Raw genomic sequence first — 15,731 nt, 5'->3', positions numbered from 1 at the left:
CTGAGATTCTCTGTGGTTAATCGACGTGCATAAATGGGGAAACAACGGAACCCTGTGTTCGTACTTTATATTTTCATCAATGCAAACTAATTGGATTCTTCCTTTAAGGAAAGGGTCATCCCTGACTGACTCAATGCCATTCATAACATCGTCGCCTGGACACGTTCCATGCAAAAGATTAGCCTCCACTGTCGCCATAAGCTTGTTTGCATTTACCTTTTTTTTGCTTATTTAGGATAACTAGTTTTTTCATAATGTGGCCGAAAACTTTGACATGTTCAAGGTTTTTTGCGCAAGCTATGGCCCGTTTGAGTTTTGTATGTTTAAGGGTATCCTGTTTGTCAAAAAATGTATCTATACTTTCTAGCTCTCCGCCTATTAAATTTGCTTTGATATCGCTTTCGCCGGAAATCGTAGATTTATGGTATGGTGCTCCTATTACTCCTAAGCGAGTTATATAGCTTTCTACTAGTTCAAAGGGGTCTGATTCATGGGAAAAATTACCAAAATTAGATAGTAATGAGGCTGGAATATCCCAACGGGGGGTATTGTTCCGCTGCTTAAAAAATAAGGTTACATGCTTGTAATTTCCAAATGCGGCTTTTTGGTAGACATGCGAACCGAATATATTTATAAGTGAGGTTGCATATTGATTGTCTGTTTCGTTGTCATTGTTAGTAATTTGCTCGAACATGCTTCTTGCCTTTGGGGATATGGTGTGCTGGATGGATTGGAGCGAGACACCTGTGATTGGCTCTGTGTAATCCATTTCCTAAAAATTCGGAATAATTATTATTATGTTAAAGTATTAAGTTAAAGATAAAATGAAATATTTATTTATTTTGAGCATAGACAACGTCTTATTTCGCATCGCATCTCATTTAACAAAATTGCGAAGATAAGAAAAATTTTATCATGAAGTGATTCGCTAAATATGTATGACTTCGCAAATCTGTTATGTTGATATGCTAAATTGGCGAGATATGTGAAGGCTGATGTGAGTACGCTTTTTTGCAAAATTCAAATACCACTGCATGAAGTGAGTCCATACCTGTGCAGCTTCACTCAATTTACCTAAATCGAAGCTTCATTCACGATGAGGGAGTGAAGGAGAGTGAAGCTGAGTGAGGGAGGTGAAAACTTTGATCGAGTGAGTGAAGGTGAGTGAGGGAGGCCCAAATGAGAAATGAGTGGAATGAAGGGTGAAGGAGATGAAGGCTTCATCTCCTTCATCTCTCTCACTCCTTCTCCTCCTGGGAAGAAGGGTGAAGGAATATAGGGCAGATAATTCCCAAGCAACCAAAATCTGCAAATAATGTACCAAATTTGTACAACTGGATTAATGCATATTTTCCGTTAAAATGTGAAGCTGACTTGTGTTTATTTTGTACAAGTCACATTTACAAAATTCATACCAATAATTTATCACTGCAAGTTTACTTGTACCAAATATGCACAAAATTAACACAAACAAATGTGTACGAATTTTGTGTAAATTTGGTGATGATTGACATGCATTAATGAGGTGAGAATTTAGTGCAAATTTAGTGCGAATCTATTACTAATTGTGTGCTAATGGTACGCATGAAATTAATACAAATTCATTTGCACGTATTGCTCGCATTTCAATTATTATTTATTTATTTCACATTCATCTGTCGTACATATTTCTACAATAATGTTAGGTATCTCCAAATACTTAACTAATTAACAGATAATTGCAAATTGGGATACACAAATATTTATCGAAATTAATCGGTAGAATACTTACTTACGGCGTATAGAGAAAGACTAAATTAAAATGAATTCCTGAGAAATGCCTCATTATTCACCTCAGGCTCTTTTTCTGATAATTTAGGGCGATCCCGTTTGCCGTTATCACATGAGTCGATAGGTTTATTCCTTGTATGTGTTCCCAACGTATGAATCTATAAATTAAGCAAAACGTATATTTACATAAATAACCCGAATATATATTAATGCAAAAGTAGCCAACAACAATATGTATATATGTAATTACCGTATTTTTCGACATATCACATGCCATGAGTCGTCCAATCTTTTGAAATCCACGTAGACGGCACAATCTCCACTCATTTGTCGCCTTCAAACTCGAGGAATCGAGGAACTTTTATCCGAAATAGGAATTTGATTTTCGACCATAACTGTCGAAATTTTTTGGTTGGAAATTAAAAATGGAGAAGAGATGATGGAGTTGATGTCACGGCATGGCAAAAAGAATAACTGACTTGAGGTTTGTTTATTTAATCGCGAATAGAGAAATGATACTAATTTAGTACTAAATTATTGCAGAATAATCGGTACAAATTTTGTGTGAATATGCTGGCACCTGTTTACTGCATTTTGAGTTTGTACAATTTCCCAGGTACGAATTATGCATGAATTATTTGGTGCAAGAAATCTCATGAAAATTTAGTGCTAACAAATACGCACTAAATATTCACTTGTTCCTTTGTAATAATTTGCTACTAATTAATTTGTGATAGTTTCGTGGATTTCTTGTGCTAATATATTAGCAGCACAAAAATTGATACAAATTTTGCACGAATCTTGTACAAATTAATGATTACAACTTTTTATGCACAAAAATTGCATAAACTTGCATTGGGATTCGCAGTAAATTCGCATTGAGGTTGCTTGGGTTAGTTTACATACTCAAATAAGCGTTGCAATATTAACATAGTACCGTCTCATATTACCCCATGCAATTTTCACCGTGCCCCAGTCTAATCTCACGTTGCCCCAACCCAGTCTCACAGTACCCCAGTCGAATCTCACATTGCCCCAGTCCAGTCTCACGTTACCCCACTAGATGGTGCCAAAATATTTTAATTATGATGACACGAGGGACTGAATTGAGTGACAGAAAGAGTGAAGGAAATGGATGAGCGAGGGGAATGAGTGACGTGTGAGGAATGAGGGAGTGAAGGGAATGAAGGAGTGAGAATGAGATTTATCAGTGAGTGAAGCCTCACTCAGCCTTCCATCACGCGAGTGAGGGGAGTGAAGGGCAATTTGGTTCGAGGTGGAAATGAGTGAAGTTGAGTGAAGTGAGACTCACTTGCACAGGTATGAGTGAGTCTAATGCTGGTTGGCCCTGAATTATGGCTTCGATAATGCTTGATAAGATCGATGGATACATTCTAGATGAAAACAATGGATTACTTTTATGTGTATACTTGGCACTGATTGATATTAGGAAATCCGTGTCACCGTTTAGTTTGAAGGGTGTACAATAAAAAATCGTACAAATTGCTCAAATTGTATTTCACCACTTTTAGATTAACCTGTAATATACAAATCAATAATTGAAAAAATTCATTTTGCACGTATGACCATGTATCTACATCAATTCTTACCTTGAAATCAGTTACATTATTCAGTTGTAAATTTTGCTGAATTGACGTACAATTCACGATGATAAAAGGTTCCAATTGAATTTGATTCTAAATGTGCAAGACCAATTTTTTATTGTTACAATCTACATATTTAATATAAACTTTGAGCAAGATGACAATATTTTTACCTGTTCATGTACCCCTACGTGTTCCCAATTCGGAGAGGCTTCCTTGAAATCCACTAAATAATCGTTCTTACCAAACGAAATTTGCTCAATTTCATTTGGTAAATTTTCACACGTTCCCGTTGTCACTTCTGCAGTTACAACTGGTTCAAGTTTTGCAGACCTAACAAAAAATGTATGTAATTAGTCAAATTGTGAACAATAATTTGGCCTTAAGATGAAATATGCAGATTTGTACTTACGTCGGATCTATTTTCGATCGGTAGAAGTTAACGTTATAAACCATGTTGCTATGATTAATAACGATTTTAGGTGCCCCATTAGACCTCGAACTGCAACTGGAGAATTTTATTTAAGTTAGCATAATTTGTGTTCCCATATTGTTAAATAAATGTCCACTTACGTAAGGGCTTCTAAAGCCATTAACACAACAATAAATATCCCAAAGAGAGTCATTCTCGGTTAGGTATTTTTGAAGATGTGGGACTTTACACTGTGACTTTATTGTTAATGGAACTTCACTCGTGTACTAATGAAATTGGATTTATTCTGTGCTTGTGCTGTCCAAGATTTTGCAAAAGATCCCGTGATTATATGCATATGTATATATTACATATATGATATTAGATTAATCTTTTACTCTTGCTCGTGGGTTCATGAGCAAACGCACGGTGTGTCAGGGACCTTAAAAATCGAGAAAATTATTTTGCATTCAATAATCCTCTCATGGGTGTGGAAAAGAATAAAAAATTTGGTCCGCTTTTATTTTCGTAAGGTGGTTTGGTCAGGAGAAGAATTTTTAACGATTTTTTCAAAGAGACTGAAATTCTTCATAAAGCCACATCCACTTTCAAAATTGAACGTTGGTAAAAATAAGATATTAAACATGTCCGTAGCTCTTACCATTGTCTTGCAAAAAAAGACATGTAACGAAGGATCGGTGTTTTTGTGAAAATCTTCCAATTTGAAGGACTCCAATGTCCTTAAACCTCAAAAACGCTCGGGAAAATCTTTCTGAAATTTGAAATACTAACATGCAACTAACATATACATATGTATAATGACCTTGGTAAAATATGGGGGTGGGGGGGGTGCTTTTTTCTTCGAAAACCAAAATCAACCACATTTTTATGCTTTTCTACCATCATGGGACGATTATGTACGTAGACCTTGAAATTATTTTGCCGTTTTGTATGGTTCCCGGCACACTGTGCGGACTCTGCAGTGCCGAGTAAAGTGTTATCTGTAATTCATCTTACGCTTCGTGTCAAGACACAACAAGTTTGAAGTCCCGTTTCTTGTTTCTAAGCACATTTTGCATTGCTGGAGAGTGCAAAATAATTTTTTTTGCTGGGACACAATGTCCAGATTATTGAGCTATGGATGTGTATAAATATGTACAGAAATATGTGATTACATTGAAGCATTTGATGCAGGAATAACTACATATGTATATCTGCGTTTAAGCAAAAGTCGTCAGGAGGAGAGAGTAAATGTAGACTTCCTTCCAAGTGTGCATACCTTCATATAAGTATTCACTGTCGGTTAATATTAGAAAAAGCGTAAAATTCCATGAGACACACATACGTATCATTTGATGAAAGTGATAAATCCTAAAACGAGTACAAATGCGATTATACATAGAAAACATACATTCCTATAAACAATTTTTATTCATTTAAGTTGTTAACATGCTTCATAATGTTTGCATTTGTGTTATTTCATGTAATATTTATTTTCACTTTGCTAGACAATATTTTGACAGTTATGTACAAGGAGTGTAATTTTCTACATATGCACGTCTAATACACGCGTATGCTAAATTACTAAACAACATCGCTTTATGTATTGCACTAATTATTAACTTCTTTAGTACTAAAGATTTTTTACTAACATTTCGCTCCATTATAATGTTTCTCTCATGTTACATGCATACACCAATTAAAATTTTCAACCAATTTCCAATTTTTGACACTTTTGACGGAAAATAAAAATAAATCCACCTTTTACATTACATAATTAGTATAGGGAAAATTCCAAAATTTAGGAATAAAAATAATAAAAAACAACACTTTTTACCATCGAGTTTTCCCAAAAAATGTTCTTATTTTGAGAAATTTTAGTACCAGGGTAATTTATGCAATACACAAGACGTCAACGGTAAATAAAATACAAGACCAATTTGTGTACTTCGTCGGTAAAAGGTTAACAGTGTCATAAATTTACAGGAGGATAGCCGAGATTATGTATAAAAATTGAGATTAATTTTCTGATTCATATACATTTAGATTAGAATAAATTTCATCGTAAACACACAAAATAGTAATTTATGATCTTAATTATTTCAAATTTTTAATTTGTTGCCGAACATGTACACTTTTTGCACAATGTTTGCTGCAAATTCTCCCCCCCCCTTAGCAAATTCTAAATGATCCCGCACCACTAAAACCCTTTACAACAGAGTTTTCTTCATTAATATTGAAAAGAAAATCACTCTCGTTGCAATCATAGCCAGAATAAACAGACACACAAGAATTTCCCAATGGGAAATTTTGCAATCCAATGTTACACATGCATGAAATACTCTTAAACTGAGAATTTTTAGGATTAATTGACGTGCACATGTGCGGAAACAAGGGTACGCTGTGTTCATACATTATGTTTCCGTCGACACAAATTACTTTGGTTTTACTTTCAAAAAGGGGGTCAAACTTCAACAAGTACGAAATGCCATTCATCATCCCCTCGTCAAGGGGACATGTTCTATGCAAAATCGTGGATTTCACAGTTGACATAAGTTTTGTTGCAGTTAATCTTTTTAGGTAAGTTTTGAAGAGTACTTTCGTCATAATATAATCGGACACTTTAACGTATTCTAGCTTTTCGGAGCAAACTATTGCACTTTTTAGTTTCCTACGTCTAACAGAAAATTCATCATTCTGGTCGAAAAAAGTTTCTATACTTTCCAGTTTTCCGTCAATTAAAGGGATTTTGAATGATTTCATGGTCTCACTGTCATAAACTTTTGTCCTGTCTCGGGGATCATGTTCCGAGTTCACTCTTTTATACGCAGGGTTTCTGCCGATTTTGGTTGTTACGTAACTCTCCACGAGTCGGGGAGGATTTGGGGAAAGTTTATATTCTGATAAAGAATCTGGAATATCGACGTTCTGACTTACATTTTTAAAATATAATGTTGTGTGGCTGGAATTGCCAAACATGGCATTTTTGTATACATGAGTCCCAAATGTATTTACGATAAGGTCAGAGTATGGATCGCTTGTTTTAGGGTCAGTGTTGCTAATATTGTTAAACATTTGTCTTGCCTTGTCTGAGATATGATAGGTTGATGGAAGTGATACAGATGAGACGGGCTGGGTGTAATAAATTTCCTAAAATCAAGTCAGAATGATTTATTATTCTCCGGTTTTGACCGATTAATTTTAAATTGTTCAAGCTAGGAAACAATTTTTGCTCGGCAGCTTTTTCTAAAATTTATTTTTTTTTAATTTGAAATTATCACGCGAAATATTTTTGGAGTTATGAAAATGCAAAAAAAAGTTTATACTTTTGGAAATTAAAAGTTAAAAAATAATACTTTTTATAATTTTAGTAAAGTAATTCTGAGCAAAAATTTTGTATTTTGAAATCGAGACCAAATTTGAAAAGTTACGGCATTTTGAAAAATCTAAGTTTTGGCTGAAAATATATTTAAAAATTTCGTCCATGCGAAAGAAAACGCAAAAATACATACGAGTTCACTTGTTTCTGAGCGTTAACATTTTGCATAAAATAAGTCCGGTAAAAATCGGAGATAACTACCTCACACCTCATCATTGTGAATATTAAGTTAAAGGACAAATAAGATATTTATTCTATAAAATTCAAATATTTACATACCACTGCAAGTGAATCGATTACTTGATTGTTCCTAATTTTGGCTTTAATTATCGGTGATAGGATCAATTCACGAATTCTAAACGAAAATAATTAATTAATTTACATGGTACTGATAGAACTTAGCAAATCTGTTAAATGTACTGATATGCAGGCATGTATTTTTATCATGATTTTGTGTGATATGAAGATTGAGAGCATTGCACTTTATGTAAGAGACAGTTTTCATAGAGTAAAGTGACCGGCTCATACGCATGTAAGAATATGATATATTTTATATGAATATTATTGTGAAGGTTAAGGTGACGTGGAAGTGCCACGACTACATAAAATCCAGTTTTAACCAGAATTAATGGTAGGCGTTTTTAGTTTACATTTAGCTTCATAGTTAACTTTAACAAAAAGTCCCGAAGTAGACTCACAAGGAGAAGCACCTCAAGTCAAGAGGTCTCCTCATAAAATTATTAATTTGTGCCAATTTTATAGAAATAAAAGCTTCACTGCAAGCAATAGTTAAATTAAATTGGAATTGTAGTTGTCAAATAAGTCTTCACATTAATCAGCGACACATTTGTGAGTTATATCGATAGTCTGGTAGATTTTCGTGATACTCAACATTTTGGTGACCTCGACGTGATACGTCTGAGGAAAAGTGAGGACAGAAATCCTGCCTTGTGCCCAGTGAGACCTAGTGTGACCTGGCGAGGAGGACGAGGACAACAAAACTTAAGAAGCCCTGCCTTGTGACCAGTGAGACCTTGAGTGACCTGGCGAGGAGGACGACGACATCAGAAATAGGAATCATCACATTTTGCCTCTTTGAGGACCCGACCCTGAGTATTCGGGGGTCAACCAGGTGATAAATTTCCATATTTTGAGTATTTCCTGTCCAAGTAACCGGAGGGGACCCTGTCGCCACATCCGTGAGGAAGGAAACCGTTGCAGAAAATATCACACGTGTGAATTTTGCCTCTTTGAGGGCCAAATCCCGAGCATTCGGGAGCGATTGAGGTGGCATTGATCCGATTTGGAATTGTAATTTGTCCTGAACTAATTTTGTGTTTTGTTGGGTCTGTTGATTTACTGAGATGGCTCCGACCCTGGAACGAATCACGCTGGCGAGGGACACCGTCTTAAAGCTGGTGAAAGAGAGGATCGTGAAGGTCAACGAGGAAGTGGAGAAGGACGACACAGACAAAGATGATTTGGAGCTTACCTTCACTCTTTTGGAGACCACAATTAAGGAGTATCAAGAACTGAGCTACAAAGTGCTTGAGAAATGTGACCCAGCAAATTATGAAAAGGAGAGAAAGGATGTGGATGCAGTTTCACAGAATTGGATTGCCGTCGTTCAAAAGATGGAGAAGATGAGGCAGAATACTTCGCCAAGTCCACCGGGCAGTCTTTATGGCACGGAGGACGACCGATCAGTCAGTTCAGGCTCATCCGGCAAGAAGAGAAGTTTCAAACTCCCCAAGATTGAGCTGAAGAAGTTTAGTGGGGGTTTGATGGAGTGGCTCGGATGGTGGTCACAATTCCGAAAAATAGATGAAGATGAAGATTTGCACACGAGTGACAAATTTCAGTATTTGTTACAATGCATGGTGGTTGGCTCAAGAGCTCGTGACGTAGTCGAAGGCTATCCCATGACCGATGAGAATTATCCAAAAACTATCAAAGCTCTACAGCAACGGTTCGGGAAGCACAGACTGCTAAAACAAATTTATGTGCGAGAATTATTGAAGCTCGTCATCAGCAACACAAAATCAAAAGAGAAGGTGCAACTTTCAAAACTCTACGATAAGCTTGAATCTCATCTACGAGCGTTGGAGACCCTAAATGTGACCACTGAGCAGACGGCTGAATTCGTGTTCCCAATGGTGGAGTCCAGTCTTCCCGAAGATATATTCGTGGCGTGGCAGCGCAGTCCCCTCTACGGTCAAGATGGATCGCAATTGGATCCGCCCCGAACAGAACTCTTCTTTCTCATGAAGTTCCTGCGAAAGGAAGTCGAAAGTGAGAATCAGCGGAAGTTGGTGAGGGCGGGATTCGAGTCGGATTCAGCCAAGGACAAGAGGAAGGACAAATCAAGTCACAACAACAATAGAAAAGAGGAATGTGCCACAGCAGCGAGCATGTTCTCTGCATCAAGTCAAGGGTGCGTGTTTTGTGACCGATCTGGGCATGCAAGTGCAGACTGTTTTAAGGCCCAAGTAATGACATTAAAGGACAAGAACGAGAAGATACGTGCGAAGAAGTGTTGTTATTTATGCTTCCGTTCTGGTCACTTATCAAGAAACTGTAAAGTAGCAGTAAAGTGCATCGTGTGTAGCAAGAAGCATGCTGCCGTAATGTGTCCCGAACTTGATAAAAAGAAGATGGAATTTGTCCCGAGAGAGAGAGAATCACCTGAAAATTCAGCAGCAATGACAAATTTCCAATGTTCGGGAAATGTGCTTTTACAAACTCTTAAAATTCGTTGCTACACAGACGACGGTAGCAAGAATCGAGTTGTGCGACTTGTCTTCGACAACGGAAGTCAAGGGTCATGCGTGAGACGCGACACAACTGAAACGCTTGGACTTCGTGCTTTGGAGGAGGTCTGGTCACAGAAGGTGCTGTTTGGTGGAGCCTTGGCGGCGAAGCAGAAGCACAGAAAATTCAGACTCCGGCTATCAAATATGTCCAAGACCATGTACCATGAACTTGTAGTTCTCGACGAGCCAGAGATTTGTGAAGACTCATCACCGGGAAAATTCTGCAATTGGAGTGCGGAATGACTGCCATCGAAACCATCTTCGGATGGACCCTCAGCGGACGACTCCCTCGAATAGAATCGACAGCAATGCTCACCTTATCGTCAGCCCTGATGTGTTATCAAGCCTCCGTGTCTGAGTTGTGGAGCTTGGAGACAATTGGGATTATGGACTCGGCCGAGGTGAAATGTAAAGAAGAAAGAGAGCGTGAAACTCAACAGCATTTCCAAAATACAGTTTCACGAGGTGGGGACGGAAGATACACTGTTAAGCTACCATGGATTAGCACCGCTCCCCCCATTCCAAGCAATAGGCAGATTGCCATGAAGAGACTCGAGTCGACAACCCGGAAATTGGCCGCAGTCGGAATGATAAATACATACGACCAGATGTTCAGTGATTGGCTGGCTGAAGGCATTATTGAGGTTGTGGACCAGATTGATATTGGATCAGAAGTTGGGCGAGTTCACTATCTTCCTCATCATGCAGTTATCAAGCCCCAAAGTTTGACAACGCCGGTGAGGCCTGTTTTTGACGCCTCTTGTAAAGTGAGCAGGAACCCGTCTCTCAACGACTGCTTGGAGAAAGGTCCAAACCTACTGGAACTCATCCCGTCCATACTGTTAAGATTCAGGGAGAAGAAGATTGGGGTTATCGCCGACATACGTAAAGCGTTCGAGATGATCTATGTATCACCAAGTGATCGCAATTATCTACGATTCTTATGGTGGGAGGACATCGAACAGAAAATCGTGCAGGAACTTCGTCACAAGAGAGTAGTGTTTGGCGTAAACTGCAGCCCTTTTCTGCTTGGTGCAGTGATAGAGAAGCATTGCAAGGATGTCGCCCCGGAAGATGCAGAAATTGCAGCGATCCTTCTCAAGTCTATGTATGTCGACAACAGCGTCATGTCCGTGGATTCAGTCCAAGATTTGGAAGAGTACAGAGAAAAGTCAACATCAATCCTAGCCAGTGCCATGATGGAACTCCGTCAGTGGGAGTGGAGTACTGTGGAGGGTACCGGAATCGGGACCACCACGGTCTGCGGATTGGTACATGACAGTGTCGCCATCCCTCAAGAACTGACCGGAGTATTAGGGTTGAAGTGGAACAAGATCCAGGACTGTTTGGGAGTCGACATACCTAGTGATGAGGTACCGGAGAAGGTAACCAAGCGTCTCGTGTTATCTTTGGTACAGAAGTTCTTTGACCCAATGGGTTATCTGTGCCCAACCACACTCGTTCCAAAGCTGTTGTTACAAGCGGCGTGTGGTAAGAATATCGGATGGGATTCAGAGGTGGAGGAGAATTTGTCCAAGGAGTTCAGGATTTGGTGGAACGACTCTCCTCAATTAAAGAAGATTCACATCCCACGTCATGCATTTGGGAACTCGAGAACTGCTGAGAATTTGCAGTTTCACACATTTTGTGATGCAAGTAGCAAAGCTTACGCCGCCGTCGTATTCGTGAGGGTGGACGAAGGAGGGGTGGTGCGAGTCCATTTACTCCAAGCAAAGGCGAGAGTGTCCCCTCTCAAGAAGATTACCATTCCCCGACTGGAGCTGTTGGGGTGCCTTATCGGATCGAGACTCCGGTCGTCGGTAATAAAGGCACTGTCCATGGAAAATATCGAGTCATATTTTTGTAGCGACTCCAGTACTGCACTAGCATGGATACGGAGGAATGACGAGTGGGGGACATTTGTCGGTAATCGTGTGAAGGAGATTTGTTCGCTGACGAGTCAATCTCAATGGAGATTTGTCCCTGGGGTCATGAACCCTGCAGACCTGCCATCGCGAGGATGCACGCCATCGCAGTTGGTGAAAAGTCGTTGGTGGGAGGGACCGGAGTGGCTCACTAAACCGCAGCACGAGTGGCCATCACCACAAGTAGAATATGACGAGGAGGAAGTAAGAAGAGAAGTCAAGAAGTGTGTCACGACCAGGATGCAGGTGGGAGAAGCAGAAATTCCGTGGTATCTCACCCGATACTCATCTTACACCAGCAATTTGCGCTTATTTGCCTGGGTGATAAGATTTGTGGATAAGTGTCGGAAGCGACATCAAGACCAAGAAGTCAGTGGATTTCATCGAGCTGGAGTGAAGAAATGGGACTTGAGTCAAAAGGAAGTGGACCGGGCGGAGAGGAAATGGTTCCTCAGGACGCAACAGGATGCATTTTCAAAGGAAAAATCAGCGGTCATAGCAGGACTCAAGACTGAGAAAGACGAGGATGGAGTAATTCGGGTCAAAACAAAATTGCTATTCCGTCAAGACACCGAATATTTCCGCCGTCCCGTTTTACTACCAAATTCACATCCACTCGTGGAGCAGCTTATTGCGGAGGTGCATCGCAGCAATGGTCATGGTGGTGCACAATTTCTCATGGGTCGACTGAGAGAGAAATGTTGGATTATCCAAGGACGCCGAGCTGTGAGGAGTTTTATTTCGAAATGCGTGGTTTGCAGAAGGTACATGTCAAAATCGTACATCGTGCAGCCAGCACCACTCCCAGAGAACAGGGTCAAGACCGCCGCAGTGTTCCAAGTTGTTGGGATCGACTTGGCTGGTCCAATGTATTTGGAGGACCAGTCGAAGACGTGGATGGTCATCTTCACGTGCGCTATCTACCGCTGCATACACTTGGAACTGGTGGACTCCTTGAGCACGGAAGCATTCTTGTTAGCTCTCTCAAGATTTATCAGTCGAAGAGGTCGTCCATCCACTATCTACTCCGATAATGGGACGAACTTTGTGGGAGCAGACCACATCATGAAGAATATGGATTGGGACCGCATTACAGCAAGAACAAGGGTGCAACGGATCCAGTAGATCATGAACCCTCCCTCTGCCGCGTGGTGGGGAGGATCGTGGGAGCGCATCATCAGAAGTTGCAAAGATCTCATCAAGAGAATGCAGGGCAACAGTCACCTAAATCATGTCCAGCTTGAAACGTGTTTGTATCTAGTCGAGGCGATTATCAATGAGCGCCCACTCACATTCGTCACTGAGGACGGGGATGACTTGATTCCTCTAACGCCATCAATGTTCATCAAAGATCTGCAGTCGTCAGAGTATCCGGAGGCAGAAGCTGTCGGAATTGAAGGAATGACTGCAAAGTATAAGTCAATGAAGATGCTGCAACATCAAATTCGAGACCGATTCCGTAAAGAGTATCTGGGTCTACTTGTGCAACGAGGGAAGGAGAGGAAATCGACTCCGTGTCAAGTTGGAGATGTCGTTCTTATCGGGATGATGATAAGAAGCGACTGCTGTGGCCAATGGGGAGGATTTCGCGACTCCATCCAGGGAAGGACGGTGAAGTGCGTGTCGCCCAAGTCAAGACGGAGCATGGATATCTTCAGCGCCCATTACAACGACTTTTCCCCTTAGAGGTTTCCACAAGTGAAAGTTTACCGGTACCGGAAGTGGTTAAAGAGGTTGCAGTTGCCAAAAAGAAGAAACAACAAGAGATCGAGCCTGAGATCAAATCAGCACAAACAATTCATACCAGATCTGGACGACGTGTCAAGAGACCCGTGCGTTACGAAACATAATTGATTATCATTACATTGTGGTGTTTTTCCTTATTTCGTGTCCCACTCATAAGTAAAAAGTGGGAGTATGTTAAATGTAATGATATGCAGGCATGTATTTTTATCATGATTTTGTGTGATATGAAGATTGAGAGCATTGCACTTTATGTAAGAGACAGTTTTCATAGAGTAAAGTGACCGGCTCATACGCATGTAAGAATATGATATATTTTATATGAAGGTTATTGTGAAGGTTAAGGTGACGTGGAAGCCACGACTACATAAAATCCAGTTTTAACCAGAATTAATGGTAGGCGTTTTTAGTTTACATTTAGCTTCATAGTTAACTTTAACAAAAAGTCCCGAAGTAGACTCACAAGGAGAAGCACCTCAAGTCAAGAGGTCTCCTCATAAAATTATTAATTTGTGCCAATTTTATAGAAATAAAAGCTTCACTGCAAGCAATAGTTAAATTAAATTGGAATTGTAGTTGTCAAATAAGTCTTCACATTTATCAGCGACACATTTGTGAGTTATATCGATAGTCTGGTAGATTTTCGTGATACTCAACAAAATCCGTGTTACTTTTTGACTTGAACGGTGTACAGTAAAAAAATCGTACAAATTGCTCAATTTGTATATTCCCACTTTCAGATCACTCTGTAATACATAAATAGCTGTAATCTTTGATTCATGCATCATATATATTTACATACATACAATCAATTCGTACCTTAAAATCATTTGTATTATTCCGTTGGAAATTTTCCTGAATGGATGTGCAATTCAGTACTATGAAAGGTTCCATTTGATTCTAAATGTGCAAAATGAACCATATTATTAAAAGCATAATACGAAATTGCACAATATTGCCCTATTTTTTAGGGTTGCCGCGGGTAACGGGTCGGGTACCCGTTACCCGCATACCCGCACGATTCTTGCGGGTACCCGTTATCTGCGGGTAGCGAGAACTACCCGCACGGGTAACGGGTAGTTCAGTTTTTATTTAATTTTCGTCAAAACTCAGTTCACAAAGAAAGTTAGCAGCTAGTTAGTCCATTTACCAACAAAAGCGTCAATTTATTATTTTTCCATTTCAAAATTTGTCATTTGTCAGCAACAAACGTTTATAGCCGGAGTCTCTTTTCGGAAGCCACAGAAGCCTATGCTAGCCTCAAATATATTTGACGTCCAGAAACTGCGGAGCAATTATTGTTTCTCAAGCATAGTTTGCCTGCTCTAAATATAGTAATAATTTGACTTGTATTTGTGTGTATTTATGTATGTAAGACTGACGAGATTTTAACATGTTCGAAGGTGAAAAACCTGAATCCGATTCAAAGCAAAAAATTTATTTGTAGATAATATTTTCGAATGAAAACTTAATTCAAATCAAAATTTGAAAAAATCAAACTAAAAATTGAACCTTTTTCAAGCCATACCAAGATTGCCCAGCGAGTATATAAAAAATTCAGGCCACAAATTAGGAATCGCGTGACACTTATCTTTCCGTTGAACGGCCCCTTCGAAGAAAAATATCGGCGGCAAAGTTTAATTTTCAAGTAAATGTTCCGTATTTTTTCCTCCATTAAACAAATACCATGGTGGACTTTGAACTCTCTATCCCATCCCAATAGTTTCCATTAAACGGGTCATTCAACGGAAAAATAAGTGTCATGTAATTCCTATTTTTTGGCTCAATTTTTTGATATATGTGCATAAATCGGTTTAGCTTGAAAAACGATTCAATGCAAGCCAAAATTGTTGGTTAGAAAAATAACGAGTGATATTTACGAGCAAATTATGGCATGCGTTACTTGCATAGCATTATCTTAAAGTACATATTAACCCAAATGAACAAATAATTGATCAAATCATATTTATTCTGAAGTTTGGTTAGTTTTTAACCTAATTCTCATAACGGGTAGCGGGTAACGGGTACCCGCACGGGTACCCGTGCGGGTACGGGTAGTTGTGCTGCGGGTAGCGGGTCGGGTAA

The 15,731-nt window shown here is 39.3% G+C and overlaps 2 protein-coding genes and 1 long non-coding RNA gene across 3 annotated transcripts; 2 read left to right on the top strand and 1 right to left on the bottom strand.

Moving 5' to 3' along the window:
* Positions 1–1,658: 1,658 nt before the first annotated feature.
* On the bottom strand, positions 1,659–3,469 carry LOC118435736. Its single transcript, XR_004834976.1, has 3 exons — positions 3,381–3,469; positions 2,021–3,308; positions 1,659–1,928 (listed from the first exon to the last, which is right to left on the bottom strand). It is a non-coding gene; the product is annotated as an uncharacterized LOC118435736 (long non-coding RNA).
* Positions 3,470–8,529: 5,060 nt separating this feature from the next.
* Positions 8,530–10,221, top strand: LOC110849927. Its single transcript, XM_022097407.1, has one exon. It carries the CDS (start codon positions 8,530–8,532, stop codon positions 10,219–10,221), a length of 1,692 nt encoding a protein of 563 aa, XP_021953099.1.
* On the top strand, positions 10,218–13,028 carry LOC110849924. The gene has a single exon (XM_022097404.1). The coding sequence runs from the start codon at positions 10,218–10,220 to the stop codon at positions 13,026–13,028; it is 2,811 nt and encodes a 936-aa protein (XP_021953096.1).
* Positions 13,029–15,731: the final 2,703 nt, after the last annotated feature.

The sequence above is a fragment of the Folsomia candida genome, unplaced genomic scaffold (assembly GCF_002217175.1).
Source record: "Folsomia candida strain VU population unplaced genomic scaffold, ASM221717v1 Fcan01_Sc005, whole genome shotgun sequence".
In the NCBI taxonomy this organism is placed as follows: domain Eukaryota; kingdom Metazoa; phylum Arthropoda; class Collembola; order Entomobryomorpha; family Isotomidae; genus Folsomia; species Folsomia candida.
This window is presented reverse-complemented; position numbering and strand designations above follow the sequence as displayed.